Source organism: Haliotis asinina, chromosome 1 (assembly GCF_037392515.1).
Source record: "Haliotis asinina isolate JCU_RB_2024 chromosome 1, JCU_Hal_asi_v2, whole genome shotgun sequence".
NCBI lineage: Eukaryota > Metazoa > Mollusca > Gastropoda > Lepetellida > Haliotidae > Haliotis > Haliotis asinina.
Window position 1 is genome coordinate 89,957,686 of NC_090280.1, and position 16,182 is coordinate 89,973,867.

The window sequence follows — 16,182 nt, forward strand, 5'->3', positions numbered from 1 at the left end:
AGTACAAAAGACGGACTGGTTATGTGTCTGTAAATAATTTGTAAACAAATATATTTAACGACAAGAAAAAAATGAAAAACACCTCCACTATGATATATTTGGTAACTGGGACAACATTAGTGTGTGTTAGGTTATCCCTAGTTAGTCTGTTCATTGGTCTGGCGTTGGAGACTGATATAGAGCTTGTATTGTATTGGTATTGCATGTTGTAATGATCTTTGTGTTGACTTAGGTCCTTTATCATTTGAAATGGTTAGTGTTTAGATTCAAATTGTGATAACTTGCTAAAGTCTTACTATCCTTAGAGACAGAAACCAAACCAAATGTTTCTCGTTGCGGTATGACCTTAAAATTACCGATGTGACGATACAATTTAACTCACTGTGTCCATTAAAATTAATGATGATTCACTTGTATGGTAGAACAATGGCCATGCACTGCAAGTTTAACTTTATAGACGATATAGGGGTATGCTCATAAACAACAATTTCTACGATCATGTCTGTAATTCAGACAGGCTCTGGGAGCACAGTAAACCTGGGGTTGATACGTGAAATCAATTACTGTTGACTGCTGGAATATTGCTAACAACTGTCCAAAACCATGCTCATCAATGCATTTTCTACAACTAAAAGAGTGTGAGCAACATATACTATTATGCTTGATATAGAGTACTACATTACTGTTAAAAAGCCAAAGAACACCTCAGTCGTTGAACAACGTCTTTCTGTCATTGTCACGTAGTTCATGTATCTGTGTATAGTAATACATTCTCATGCCATCACATACAATAGTCAGTTAAGTCGTTTTCAAACGGTGCATCAGGAAACGTTCAACGCCTAACGTGATAAAGGCTAACGCAATGCCCGATAAGCACATCAGCCAGGCACTCCTCAAGTTGCTCAGGTCAACCTTCGTTATTGCAGGTACCTGTTCCTTTCTTCTTGTGCCATACCATTTGGTCCCCCATGCATCCAGCAAGCCGTTGTCGTACAGACGAATGAGTCTGAAAACAAAACACGTAGATTAATTATGCCATAGCTGATGATTTGACTTCAGTGTTTCTTCCACTTTTATTTATGTTTGAGTGAGTACGTGTGTGAGTTGATATTGTTCGTCACATCGGCAGAATCTCAGCCATATCGTGACAGAAGCAATGAATTATTATTTCACAGATAAATAAAATTAGAAATGAAAAAGCTTAAGAAAAGTATACCTCCGAGAGTTTCACAGATATTAAGTTAAAACTAGCATGTGATCACAAAAACAATATTATTAAGGACGATACACCGTCTACAGATTGCCAGCAACTGAAGGTAGATTGCCATTAACGTATCATTACATATTATTAAGGGCAACGATGCAATATGAAAACAGGAGACAGTGGGGACTTAAAGTACCTTTGCATGGACCCTAACACGATTTACATCATCCCTTCAGCTGTTAGCAATTTAGACAAATCTAGTAATACATTAAAACTGATTATTTGCGTGCCATCGGTTTCTTACCTTTATGTCTCCGTAAATCATTTAACCATGAACAAACACGTAGTAACAACGCATATTCCACTGGGTAATATTAATTTCACTCGGCTTATTATTCAAATATGAAACATGTTAGTACTTACGCGTCTGAAAATAACTCTGCAAGTGGTGAATTGAGAGGAAAAGGCAGGCTGAGATAGTTCAGACCAGTGTTGCATTTTATTCTTCGCAGATTGTTGACAGTTTTTTCCATACTATCAATGGTGATTGAAGTCGTAATGAATGCGAAATAGCCAGACTGTACCAGCATCTTGTACTGAAGAGCCTCGTCCAGAGAGTCTTGGATGTTTGATCGGGTGTCCAACACCTTTGTCCAGATTTTCTTACTCACACTATCGTTATTGTCCTGAATAGCGTTCAGAAATAAAATTTGTTAATGACCAGTTATGGCCTTGGGGACGCTGGGAGTAGTTAACTTAGTAATACTCGAAACGAGTTGCTTTTCCATCACGTAAAAAAATATGCTAAAAGCCATTAAAAACGCAATCAGATTTTCAGAACATCTGTATTTACGTCAATGTAAATAAATGTAACCGAACATGTCAGTTATGCTTAAGTGACCATTTGTAGATCATTGTATATGAAAATGTCCACTCAACAACCACAAAAAAGTGACGTCACGCTGTCATGAAAGTAAGGAACTATGAGTCAATAGCGCGTGTGGCCACCTTGTGCTGCAACACATGCTCGCAATCCCCGAGGCATGGAACGACACAAATTTCTAATGAACACCTGCGGGATAGTTTACCAGTGATGTTGGAGGGCCTGTGACAATTCTGCAACCGTTCCTCGTGATATATGTTGATTTCGGACCCTCCTTCCATCCCACAGGTATTCAATCGAGTTCATGTCGGGGGACATTGCAGGTCAGTTCATCACTTGAACGTTCTCACGATTTAGGAAGTCCACTGTTACCAGGCTACAAATGTAGAGGACGAGCGTTGTCATGTTGGAAACGATAACGTGGACGACCGCCATTGTGGTCCACCAGGGTGAGCAGAGCAGGACGAAGCATGTTGTCCACATACCGACGAGCAGTAAGATTATGGTCTACAAACACCATTGGGGATCGGAAGTTGACGTTGATGGTATCTCAAACCATGACATTACCACTTCCAAACCGATCGCACTCTAGGTCACAGTTTGACGCTACACGTTCGCTCCGTCGTCGACAAAACTGTGAGACGTCCATCTGCAAAAGGGCAGGTTGAACCTGGACTCATCTGAGAAAATGACATCTCGCCATGGTCTATTGCCAAGATAAGTCCTGTTTGCTGTCTAACGTTGCCTGGCTAGTCTGTGGCGATGCAACAGGATCGGACCACGGCACCGGATGTTGAATGCAGCAAGGCGCCTCCGGACTGTGTGTGCGCTGATATGGCGTTGCCTGCCCGAACTGTCCTCCTTGCCGTATCTGAAGCTGCTTGGACCCGGTTGCGCAAGTGTGACAGACGAATATTGGGGTTTTGTCGAGGTGTGGTTACAGGTGGTGCACCAGGTCGTGGACGATCAGCAACTGTCCCGGTGGCATGAAAACGACGTCGCAGTCGACCTACGGTTGATGGATGGACATAAAAATGTCTGTCAATGACAACATCTGAAACGCCTTGGCAGACCATCCCAGAGGCCTGATTCCCTTGATCATGTGTTTAAGAATCAATAAACGCAATTTTTTGGTACTCTTTTGTCCACTGCATATGAAAGACGTAACGGTTTGGTTAGTCACAAACGGAACACCATTTTTTTTACAAAAATACTTGTGGTTAATTAATACCAAGCGCTTAAAAGTTGCTAAAAAGCCGTCTGCTTCTCTCTCACCCGCAAGTGAAACCATAGACAGGTTACGTAACTGTCTCCAGAGCCCTGCAGTAACGTCATAGAAGGAACGCTTTTCAGTTATTTGTATAGAAAATGTGTAGGAAGCTCGTCATTTTGCTGATTTCTCACCAAAGACATTCTGAATTGTTGTGTTGCCGTCAATTGCTCCTTGAGGTCGGGTGATGGTGTCACTATGCACATATTTGTAGTTTGTGCTTAAATTAATTGGTTGTTTGTATGTGCAAAGCGAGCGTTGTGGAAGCCTGTGGTATAAACTAAATCGGATGGTTCGCCCCCTACCACGCTTCCAGGATAGAAAAAGGAGTTCAAGTTTCATCGAGTTTATAAAATCAAGACTGCTTACTACACATTGCTGACCAGAAGGATTTTGCATGGATATAACGCTTTCTTCCTCGGAAACGAGGTTGTGGTCTAAGTGACATTATCTAGCCTCTTGTAAGAATGTCGCGTTTTGATTGGTCCACGTGACTCTGATAAAATACTATGTACATCCATCACGATCCGCCAGCGGGAGTATACGACTTTTATACTCCCGCTGCGCAAGTCATATCCTCCCGCTACGCCTCGGTGACGACGCGAGAAGTGAGAAAAGCGTGCATCGACAAGGCTTTAGTAATGTGCGGTGCACTGAGGTCAAACGATCAGCTGGTGTCAACATGGCAGCTAGTCGATTCGATGCGTGTTGTTTTGTTTTGATTTAGTGAAAACATTCAGCTAGATAAATGCGTTATCACATCGTGTCGAGGGAAATACGGGGTTTTATCAGTCCCGAGTAAGGCATACAACCTTACGAGGGACTGATAAAACCCCGTATTTCCCTCGACACAATGTGATAACTTATAATGTTATCGTAAGTAATATTATATTGATCCCCGCCTCGCCTCCAAGAGTGAAATTGTTATGTTATAAGCAATGTCATGTAAAATCCTAATGTCAGTCAATAAAATGCATATTTTGCTACCAGGGAAAAGCAATTTTGATTTTGTAAGTCGGTGAAAACAAACTTAAATAGCATTCATCCTCAGACAGGGCGCCGCCATTTTTGAAAATCGTGAAGTCACGGGCTAAAGTCCGTTAGGCTTATTGAGATTATGGTTTGTTTTCACCAAGTTAGAAAATCGAAACTACATTTTACTAGTAGTTAAATATGTATTTGAATCGTGGCCAAAAGGATTTTGCATGACACAACTTGTAACATAACGACTTCTTCCACGGAAGCAAGGCGCGGGTCGAAGTGACATTGTTGCAAGCAATATTATATTATTGACCTCCACCTCGCTTCCAAGAGTGAAATTGTTATGTTATAAGCCATGCCATGCAAAATCCTATTTTCAACAAATAAAATACATATTTTACTACCAGTAGAAAGTAATTTTGAGTTTTTAAGTCGGTGAAAACAAAGTCACGGACTAAAGTCCATTTGAATTAATGAGATTATGGTTTGCGTTCATCAAGTTAGAAAATCAAAACTACTTTCTACTAGTAGTTAAATATGTATTTGAATCATGACCAAAAGGAGTTTGCATGACAACCTGTAACATAACATAAGCGAGGTCAAGTTCGAAGTGAAAATACTGCGCGATAAAGTTATTCACTTGCTAAATTTACTTGGTTTGTAACGTTCACTCTACAGTATGTAGACACTTGTCAATATACGTCTTTATATTTGGTCTCATAATCCTATTTACTTTATAATAATACTTGTATGCATTTTGAAAAGTAATAAAAAGGAATTATCTGCGAATGTATAACAGGAATGTAATATCTAGACATTTTACAGTTTGTTTATATGAATCATAATTCGCACGCACGCCCTAGTGTATGTCGTCCGTATCATTACACTTGACGACGAAACAATGATTCTGTTGAAAACTTAATAAAAACAAAATGCAAACATTAATATTAAAACAAATTAAGGTTATGGGAGAAATGTCAGGCTATTACTTTGTTCGAGGAATGTATCCCTCAATAGCCACAAAACGAGTGATATATAATTCATCTGCAGATTTCCCCAGTGATGTGTCTTTTAACAGTCTAATATACGAAAGCGTGATGTATCGTTTCAGGTTTTCACATTGCCCCATAGTCTCATTGGTCAGCCAATTTAGTACACCTGGTAACTAACTGCATAATGTGCGTGAGTCTTTTAAAAAAGTAATTTAGTTAGCCAATAATGAGCAATCAATCAATGTATTGGCGGTTAACCCGTTGAAAGAAGGGTGTTGTTTTGACACAGACACAGTCAAGACAGAGTGTATTCTGCATAAATTATTCAGTGTACATATATAAACACTACCTTTTGACAAATCCCCATTTAAATCCGTGTAAAAGAAACTAATCAATCAGTGTGTTATCGGTTAATCCTTTGATCGATCCAGACACAAGAAATGCCAAATGGGGACCTTTGTCGGGTAATCTAAGTGGCGTTACCACTAATTATACCTGTTATAAAATCATTAACTTAGCATCAAGTGAATGATGACAAATAACGTGTAGGTTTATACCACCTGACATGGATTACAACCTAGCGACACCAAGTGATTTTCAGAGAATCACCTATGAAAACAAGGGTTGTAACGTGGAAACTAGGCAAAGCAGGAGACTAAACTAAATGATAGTTGATTGTGAAAACTTATAGCTTTGATTTTTCACAACAACTGTCGCGATTTCAGGTTTGTACAAACCTGTAAACGAAATAGTATATCCCCTGCATTGTAGATGTATTCTGCATAGACCCTCATGTCTATGCCTACTATTACGTCACAGAGACGCGCGGCTCTCATTGGTTGAAATTTCGTTTGCGGCTGAGAATTGTGCACTGTTATCAAAAAGGTCGATTTAAGGTAATTAAAGATCGAAATGAGCAGTTTCAACGACGAGGTTTCATGTATAACGATATCAATGAGTGATTTATGCATCTGCACCTTCTAGAGTATATGTGATCTTTAAGCGTGGCATTTTTGTGAAGTGCTGAAGTTTCGAACCAACTTGTGCCTTATATGGACCAGGGTCACGGAATTCACGGGTACTAGTTGACATGTTTGCACGAGGTGTCCCCATTTTGCATTTTGTTCATGAAAACTCATTAAACAACAATGACTTTGGATTCGAACACTAAATGGGACCTAATAAGGCCTCCATCTTTTCCATATTGCAGTTTGCACCCCCCACCCCCAAGAAAAAAAAGATGAAAAAGAGCGATTACGTTTTCAATGGCTTTTAGCATTGTAAAAACGCATATTTGTATATACAGGGAACCTCACCCAAATATCTGCTGATATGAAATATGAGTTGATAAAGTAACAAATATCCGAGGTTTGCCGAGGATATTTTTACCTTTATCAAAGAGTTTTGATATAACTGATATCGGTAGACACGAGGGTCACATTTTATTTACATCTTCCAAAACCATATCTTCTTCTTTAATAGTTTTCAATGAAAAATCTCTGAAACAGTGGCTTTAGATTTGCAGTGCAACGATGTCATAGCGTTTTCGGGGCATTGTGCAAGGTCAACTGGCAACGCGATACAGTTTTGGATGATGATTTTTTTAATAGTTAACGAGCTTCCGCCGACATTATGATGCATCCATGTCTCACTTCCACAGAGAACATTACACAGGTTACATAGCAATTGTTAGTTACTGACCTTGTACATATCTTCGTAAGATGATCCTTTACGAATGATAATTTTAAAGTCCTCATTTTCTGCAAGCTCTTCCATTGTATCGAAGGGGATCTTTTCCTTTGCCACTGATATAATTGCCAACAGATTTCCCGTGTAAACCGCGATAATGGTGATGCAAAACAACCACCAGCTTGCGTAGAATATGCGGGCGGGTATGCTTTGTGGACAATGATGGGAAGCTGTGAATGCAATATAACCGATTGTTAAATTTAATATGAGAAAGAGACATTTACAGATTATATAAACAATACTGCCTCTTATAAATGTTTGAAGGGTTTGTGGCTTCTGTTGTGTGTATTCGACGCAGCAAGCGATGTCTGATACAATTCATTATTTCGACTGTATTTTTGTTCAGGTGAACAAATGACTTTCCACTTTATGTGCTTATGATGGGGAACCAGTGGGATAGGACTGGTTTGATAGTGATGAATAAGCTACATGATTTAGTATTTCACAACCTATTCGTTTTTGACGTTTTTACATTACATACACTAATCAAATGATCAAATGATAAAATGATAATACCAGCAGAAAAAATACATTTTATGCACTGATTCAGGAAGATGTAATTTTTAGCAGTACCAATCAAGTGCCTTTGTACCAAATTACGGATTATGTATGGGGCACGAAAGCATTGTATGGGGCACTAATGATAGTGTATATTCGTTGATCCAACGTTGAACGTCGACATTATCCTCAGATCTAATGTTAAGAATGAAGCAATTGAATCTACTGTATTTTCGTAATTTTCATCAGTTTGGTTTCACTGTAAAACTGTGAAAATCCTCACCGGTTTTGAAACAATAACCTTGTTTTCATGGTTATATGTCTGTATTTCTGTCGTTAAATCTTAACTCACTCACTCAAATCTGAGTGACAGTTATTACCTTGGTGTAGCGGCACACGAAGCGCTGTCATGACACTATCTGATGCTAATGGAAGCTCCTTCACCTGAACTCCACCACAGTATCGCTCCAACAATGTGTACAGTCCTATACAACATGCCATCGTCAGCAGCCCACATACATGCACTTCCCATTTAAAGACTGACACCAACAACGTCCAATGGTTGTCATTGGTAGACAGTTTCTTGTGGACTACTTCACATTCACCTTGGTACAGTATATTAGAAAATGTAAAGGTCTGGCTTCTCTTGAGGGTGATTGCGTAAGGTATGCCACAAAGGTCGACCTCCTGAAACATACAAAGTAGAAGTGACCGAATGTGTAATGTTCCAGTACGTCTGCAAACGTTTGAACTCGATATATCCTTTACTTACATTTCGTGCAACAATGCCAAGAAGGCCATTCCATGTTTCTGACAGTTCACCCCAAATCTTTTCAGCTGGTTCAATGAGTTCGTACCTGAAGAGGAATCGAAGCATCTTGGTCAGCAATAATAAATGGTAACTTTTATGTTGGAAACATTTCATAACATTTGAACTGTACGGATCGATATATTAATATGCTTAGAGATAAAAATTCAGAGTATGTACAACAGCCCAACTGATAAGCGTAGTTGTATGCTGGAAACGTTCCATAGCAGCTGAACGGAACGGTCAATATACGCATACAGATAGTCCTTTAGAGTACTTTCAGTTGCCCAAATTTCTTAGTTATTATGGTAAAGGTAAAGTTGTACTAGCTGTAGCAGTTACGAAAATATAACTGGAAATAGTGCAAAGAGTTTTTCATAACACATACGTAAAATTTAGATATCCACTAAGGCTGTCGAATAAATCCCTGCAGACTTGAGTGTGTACAATGGACCCATTTGATGGAGAAGTTGTTTTCCTGCAAAATTCTTCCCACTGCAGAATAGAATTTTATGTCATGGGAATAATTATCTTCTTGTACTAAGTGATATAAATTATCAAAACATGTGCACTTTTGTTAACAGTTGCAGCCTTGGTGGTTCTTTTCTAAGTCGTACACCTGGAACAAGTAAGGTTTCTCTGTAATGTTTACAAACTTGTAAAACATAGTAAGAAAGGAAAAAAAACACAAACAAAAAGACAACAACAATGACAACCGGCAGTTGTATGAAGATTTGTACCCGATTTTCGTTAGGCGACTCCGGACTCTTCTTGCAGAGACCCATTGAAATAGTAACTAACGGTTTGTCTGAGCAGTGCTTGTAGAGAATGATTGTCGTAGAGAGAGTCTTGATAATGGGCTATTCTTAACGTCATTTTCTGACTAAACAACTGAATAGATGACATGCACTTCCCAGTAAAATCCTTTAAATGACATACTGTAATCTCTGTCCAGCTGATGATATTCTTCCAACCAAAGTGATACAAACTAAACATTCTAGCCAATAGGGTCGAATACGGACATATGAAACGTGCCCAAAAGCGCTTGAAAACGTCTATGGGCTTACTTCAGGTTATGTTTCATAGGGTGTGTTAGGGAGAAACTGTCCGTCATGTGCATTTTGGTTTATCCCAACAATACCATGGCGGGGGACATCAGAAACAGGATTCACACATTGTGTCTATGTGGGGAATCGAACTCCGGCGTGACGAGCGAATGCTTTAATCACTAGGTTACTCCACCGCCTCTTCCGCCATGGACGTGTGAAGTAATTTCTTATATGAACATTTTACTCTTCCATTATTAAATGAACTTTATCATCATTCCTATCAACATATACAGGTTGAACCAGAAGATAGATAGGGGTGATGAACTGTGTTGCAAGTGTATACAAACACTGATATACACTATCAAAAATGCGTTTAAATGTCAGTGGCTGCAGTTATTCACCTCCAAGATGCCAATTCTCAGTTTTCTTCCATTCAACATATATGCCGTATTGGGAAAGAGAGGGCCAACGAAGGTGGCAGCGTACATCTCCCCGTTGTTTGTCATGATGCCAACTTGAGACCATTCCCTACTGCCACGCTTCCACAGGAGGGTACTGATTATCGTGGAGGAGATGCGATTTGCCTGAAACCGAATGAAAAATAACGAATGAAATTATATGCTGAGAAAGGCTTCTCCAAGCATTTGGTTTACGTTTAATATCAGTGTAACTCTTCTCTAATTACCTTAACTGCCACTGCTATGTTGTCGAGATCAGCATGTACCTCTGCTAATAATGGCGAGTCTACTGTGAGGAACAGCCACTTGGAAAAGTGACGTAGTAGCGTTCTTAGACCGTATTCCTTGTCTTTTCTGGAGGACTGAGGCAGAAAGAGAACAAATCATGAATGCATACTAGCCCCCCAAACAGGCTCATAGGAATATGTTACATTACTCTCAGTAATGTACATATTCTAGTACATTTCGGATACACAAAGTAGTTGTCCGACTTCAATTTCGTAAAAGCCATAGTTGGCTGATATGGTTAGATCGTTGACTTTGTGTGCTAGCGATTAGGTGCCTCATTCTGAAGGTCATTCCGGACCTTCGTCAAGTGGAAGACCCGGGTTCGATTTCACACATGGGTACAATGTGTGAAGCCCGTTTCCGATGTCTCCCGCAGTGATATTGCTGGAATATTACTAAAGGCTGCGTAAACGTAAGCTCACTTACTCGAAAATTGAATAAGTAAATTGGTAAACTTACAATTTCTGTGACGTGTGTCAAGCAGTTGATGATACCATCACAGAAGACGATAAAGTTGAGCAATTTGTGATATTGTCTTAATCTGTTCTTCTGGAGAGTCTTCTCCATTAAGCCGACAAGACTCTGTTCAAAGGTATGCATTTGGAAGAACATGACAGTCACACCATGCTGTGTGGTCCAGTCCTCAATAGTGTCATGCATGCCTCGCTCTGTTAGAAAAGGAAAACGACATGTAAAGCAGGACTGGAATTAGCGTGTTCGTTGAATAATCTGTTTAACACCACACAAGCAATATTCGAGCTATATAGCGGCTGTTTGTAAATAATCGAGTATGGACCGAACAAACAAGTGATCAACGACGTGAACATCCATCTTCACGATATATTGGGATACGATGACGTATCAATCAAGTCGGTGAGTCGACCAAATTCGCCTCTTAGGACAAGCATAGATTACTCAAGACCAATTCTAACTCTGGATCTTCACGAGTCTGTTAACGTGTACAATGGGCACATTGTCTTTGTGGATGGGGGGAAAATGGTATAATCTCAGGATTCACTCACCTGCACTCGAATCACCGACAAATATCAAGGATGATCCTGGATTGAGAGACATCGTGTTTAATAGATGATGTAGCTCATTTTGTCCAACTGACATTGTTGCAGGCGCTGTTTTTAACAATTCAGATACAAACATCATTCAGATTAGTACTCTGAAAGTGGAAGGGGAGGAACGTGACGGGGTACAGTTGTATGGTCCCAACCCAACTGCTTGACACTGTTCCCTAAGACTCAATGCCCAGAAGTGACATGCTTGTTGATGCAAGTAAACCTGACATAAACCTGTGTTACAGACTACCTGCATTTCTGAACATTTAAACATATAAACATTTCGTTATAAGATAGAGAGCATGCTAAATAATTTCGACGGCGTGAGCTTGTAACCTAAATGGACGATGGGCACCGTTCTGAAGCTGCATGTATACTCCCCAAGGAGTTGGGACTGATAATACCATGTCACGTTGAGACTGACATCCAGTGATCGAAGGAAACAAATAACAGCGCCTCGAGCAAGCACTAGTTTCTTGAATATGCGCTCTCTCTAACTAACTAACTAACTAACTAACTAACTAACTAACTAACTAACTAACTAACTTTACCTAATCATAAACCATTTTAATGTATTAATGTCTGACATATACTATGAAAATAAAAATGTTACACATTGACTGTACCTTCTTGTACTGATGAAATCATAGTGAGTGAGTGAGAACACGCCAAAATAAATACAGCATAAAATTAGCCTAAGATCACCAGCAGCTCAAATTGGGCCACAACAGAAGGGACCATGGGGGAATACTAGTATACTCACTGCCAAAAGAAACGCGAATAGCATGAAATGATGGTCTTGACAATGAGTGAAATTATGGCATTTTTCTACTAACTTTACTTTCACAAGAAAGGAAGCACTTAATGTGTTTATTCTCTACATGATACGACACTCGTATAAATCAATATGGAAATCACATAACGCATGATTTTAGGTATTGTCCTTTAAAGAGAAACAAACGGTAGTGTCATTAGCGGGTGAAACCTCCATTGGCATCAGCAACAGCTGCACGTCTCATCCTCATCCTTTTAATGAGACGTCGAATGAACCTCCTGGGAATGTTGCTTGACGAGTCAATACCACTCCAATGCTGCCGTTGCAAGTTAACAGGACGTACTCGCTGTTAGTTAATTTGTTTTTCCATCTCATCTCAGAGGTGTTGATGGGGTGAGTGAATGAGTGAGTTTAGTTTTACGCCGCACTCAGCAATATTCCAGCTATATGGCGGCGGTCTGTAAATAATCGAGTCTGGACCAGACAATCCAGTGATCAACAACATGAGCATCGATCTGCGCATTTGGGAACCGATGACATGTGTCAACCAAGTCAGCGAGCCTGACCACCCGATCCCGTTAGTCGCCTCTTACGACAAGCTTAGTCGCCTTTTATGGCAAGCATGGGTTGCTGAAGGCCTATTCTACCCCGGAACCTTCACGGGTCGGTGTTGATGGGATTCAAATCAGGGCTTAAAGGTGGCCAATACATGGTTTGGGTGCTGTTGTTCTGGAGGAATGTCTGTGTCAGTCTTGCTGTGTGCGCTCCCGCGTTATCATGATGAAAAACAAGATGACGTCTTCGAGGAAATATGGACGAATTACGAATTACAACACTTCGTCGGTGTAGCAATGCGCAGTAACACCCCTACCACGCCCTTGCCAATTGTTCTGAAAGATTACATGCTGAACATGACTTCCCCAGCTTATGGCACCCTAAAACATGATCTCTCTCCAAAACACATGGCTCGAAGGAACTTGACGACGCCATACTCTCACTCTCCTGTCTGCGGTATCGATACAAAAGCGACTTTCATCTGAGAAGCGATCTGTCTGCAGGAGGCCTATTTAAAACAAACGGTTACTTTTGACCTTGGTCATTACAAGGCATATCGTTGCTTTTCACCTCCAGGTTATAAGCCCACGGGAGGGTCTTCCATTCTAGTCAAACAGAACATTATCCATAGCCCTGTTTGACTTACTTCTAATCTTCCGACTGTTGCAGTGCGACTATCTTTGCACGTTGCGTTTACATTATGCTGTGTCTGTATCTCTCTGTTTCACAAAACCAATCTTCAAGCTCTGTATGACCATCTCCGGAATGGGAGATTTGAATGGACACAAACCACTCAAACTACAAACGCTAACGGTAAATTACTGGCGGACTTTTGTTCTGATAATAATTTATGTATTTGTAACGATGCTTCTAACACACATTTACACCTGGTACGTAGGAACCAAGCTCTCGACTTGTCAGTCACAAATTCAGAACTACTAAATGAATTTGAATGGTCAGTCCACGATGACCTCTGTGGAAGTGACCATTTTCCTATTATACTAAAACCTTTAACTCCATCTAATGTTCCCCCATCATCAAGGCGGAATATAATAAAAAGGCTAACTGGGCTTTATATGAAACACAGTGTGCTGAAAAACTTAAACCTGAACGTTTTATTGACGTTAAATGCTTTTCTGATGAACTGAATTCCATAGCTGATGAGTGTATACCAAAGTCCTCTGCAGTTTTACATATCCGGAAACCATGGTTCAGCGATGAATGCAAACATGCTAGGAAGGCAAGGTTTAAAGCAGAACCTAATTTCCGTCGCCATCCTATGGTGCATACTTTTAATAAAAGTTAAGATTTTAAATGCTAAAGTGCGGCGTACCTTTAAACAGGACAGACGCCAATCTTGGCAAAATTGTCTGTCTAAAATAAATTCCCGAACACCCATTGAACAGTAAATGTACTAAATCTAATGTTCATCATCTCACACATGGAGATCAATTACTTTGGGATAAATCAGATATCGCGAATAAACTGGCTGAAACTAAACACTCTACCTCTTCTCATTATGTACCTAAATTCCAACTATTAATTTCAATTCAGATAATGGGGAAGATTATAATGAAACATTTTCTATTCATGAACTCCATACTGCTCTTGGTCAAGCTCACGACACTGCTATAGGAGTTGAGAACATACATTTTCAACTCCCGAAGCACTAATCAGAATCCTGTTTAGAGGCGCAATTATATATGTTTGATGATATTTGGACTTCAGGGAAATTTCCTTCGTCAGGGCATGACGCCATAGTAGTGCCAATACCTAAACCTGGACGTGATCGTATAGATCCATCCAATTATCGTCCGATTTCATTAACTAGCTGTGTGTGCAAGACAATGGAACGCATGATCAATAATCGACTTGTTTGGTACTTGCAAACAAATAACCTTATGACAGATATACAATGTGGTTTCCGCAAAAACAGAAGTACTGTCGATCTCCTTGTGGAATCATTTGTTAAAAACGCTCTAATCAATAAACAACATTTTCTTTGACATTGAAAAGGCATATGGCTCTATGTGGAAAAATGGCATTTTCTGAGATTCTTCATTGCTTCGGATTGCGAAGCCGTTTGCCTCAATTTATAGCCAACTTTTTAACTGACACACAATTTCAGGTCCGGGTGGGTTCTACCCAGTCTGATCATTACAATCAGGATTAGGATGTTCCACAAGACAGTATTTTGTCCGTCACCTTATTTAGTATTGTTAAGAGTGTGTATTTTCTGTATGTTTTTGTTATTAATTAAGTAATTATTATTATTGGATCACAACATTTAGTGTTTTGAATGTTAAATATGATGGGTCACATTTCGTTTTAATAGCTGGTCAAAACTTCTAGCATTTTGGTTTTTCCGGAATTTATCTGCTCCTAGTTTTCGATGTGCTTACTTCCGGGAGACTTATTCTGGGGCATTCTGCAGTGCTGACGATAGTCGTGTGTGCCCAAACTTTCGGGAAATGACTTAGAATATATAAAAATGCTGGTTGCCGTGTGGAGGGCGACACACACTCATTCACATTTGCTGGAGTTACATCACTGCTGCCACGCTCGATCATCAAAACCCGTCAACGCCTGCCCTGCATTATCTGCTGTCACACCGATCGCTGTGTTGACATTCTACATAGTTGATTACCTCTCGTATTGAGACTTTGGTGAGTTTGATAGATTATATTTTGTGACCCATTGACTTAGATTTTGTCTCACTTGTATTGCTTTTGTAATCAACATTGTGAAATTGACTTGGGGCTTTGTATACCTTGCGCTCATTGCATAATAATAATGAAGAATTTGAACGTTCTGTTTTGTTGGTTCACACGGGAATTTCTTAATCGTTTGTCATGGTAAATTATCAACCGTAACAGTATTAAGATCAACAGTGTATCCAAGGTTTTAAATGATTCAATTGATGGATCACTTTTTGTGGATGATTTTAATGTTTCTTGTCGCGGTAAGAATATGCATGCCACTGAACGTTAACTGCAGCTCTATAAAATAAATAAATGCTGTCTAGAAAACGGCTTTTAAATTTTCTAAAAAAACCCAAAAAATAACTGCATACATTTCTGCCCTAAATATAAACTACTTAAGCGCCCAGAGCTGTTTTTAAATGGTACTCCCATCAACGTTGTCAAGGACGCAAAGTTCCTAGGTCTGATTTTCGACTCACGCTTAACGTGTCTTCCGCATATCAAATCCCTAAAAACTAAATGACTGAAAGCACTTAATTTATTGAAAGTCGTGTCTATTTCAAAGTGGGGAAGTTTACCCGTCTACACCTATATAGATCACTTGTCCGTTCGAAGCTTGATTATGGCTCAATTGTATGTGGTGGAGCCTGCAAAAGCAACCTAAAACTATTAGATTCTGTCCATCATCAAGTTCTAAGACTTTGTCTTAGCTCCTGTCGAACTTCACCTGTTGACAGCCTGTGCGTCGAGGCTGATGAACCATCTCTTGAGCAACGCCGTATAAAATTAGCTTTTCAATATATAACACAACTATATTCCAGTGAGTCAAACCCTGCATGTAACTGTGTTTTCAACCCTCTCTATGATGATTTATGCAATAAGAAATCTTCTCTTGTTCCGTCT

General features: G+C 39.7%; 2 protein-coding genes across 2 annotated transcripts in view; one reads left to right on the forward strand and one right to left on the reverse strand.

Annotated features, from left to right (window-relative positions):
* Window positions 1-798: 798 nt before the first annotated feature.
* Window positions 799-10,792, reverse strand: LOC137276979 (probable glutamate receptor). The gene is made up of 9 exons (XM_067808637.1): window positions 10,640-10,792; window positions 10,120-10,254; window positions 9,836-10,018; window positions 8,774-8,880; window positions 8,350-8,434; window positions 7,958-8,264; window positions 7,032-7,249; window positions 1,628-1,890; window positions 799-1,006 (listed from the first exon to the last, which is right to left on the reverse strand). The coding sequence occupies exons 1-9, from the start codon at window positions 10,790-10,792 to the stop codon at window positions 799-801; spliced, it is 1,659 nt and encodes a 552-aa protein (XP_067664738.1).
* A 4,181-nt stretch (window positions 10,793-14,973) lies between these two features.
* LOC137284088 (probable glutamate receptor) overlaps window positions 14,974-16,182 on the forward strand; it is a 45,433-nt gene continuing 44,224 nt past the window's right edge. The window contains exon 1 of the mRNA XM_067815770.1: window positions 14,974-15,243. The gene's annotated coding sequence lies outside the window, so the exon portion shown is untranslated. The remainder of the gene's footprint in view (window positions 15,244-16,182) is intronic.

What these genes read in the sequence shown, in the direction of transcription:
- LOC137276979 (XM_067808637.1), bottom strand. Translation starts at nt 10,792, where the DNA reads ATGTTCTTCCAAATGCATACCTTTGAACAGAGTCTTGTCGGCTTAATG. An exon ending in TGACACACGTCACAGAAATT is followed by an intron (nt 10,255 to 10,639) that starts GTAAGTTTACCA and finishes TTTCTGCCTCAG; the next exon opens with TCCTCCAGAAAAGACAAGGA. An exon ending in AGTGGATATCTAAATTTTAC is followed by an intron (nt 8,435 to 8,773) that starts GTATGTGTTATG and finishes ATTCCTCTTCAG; the next exon opens with GTACGAACTCATTGAACCAG.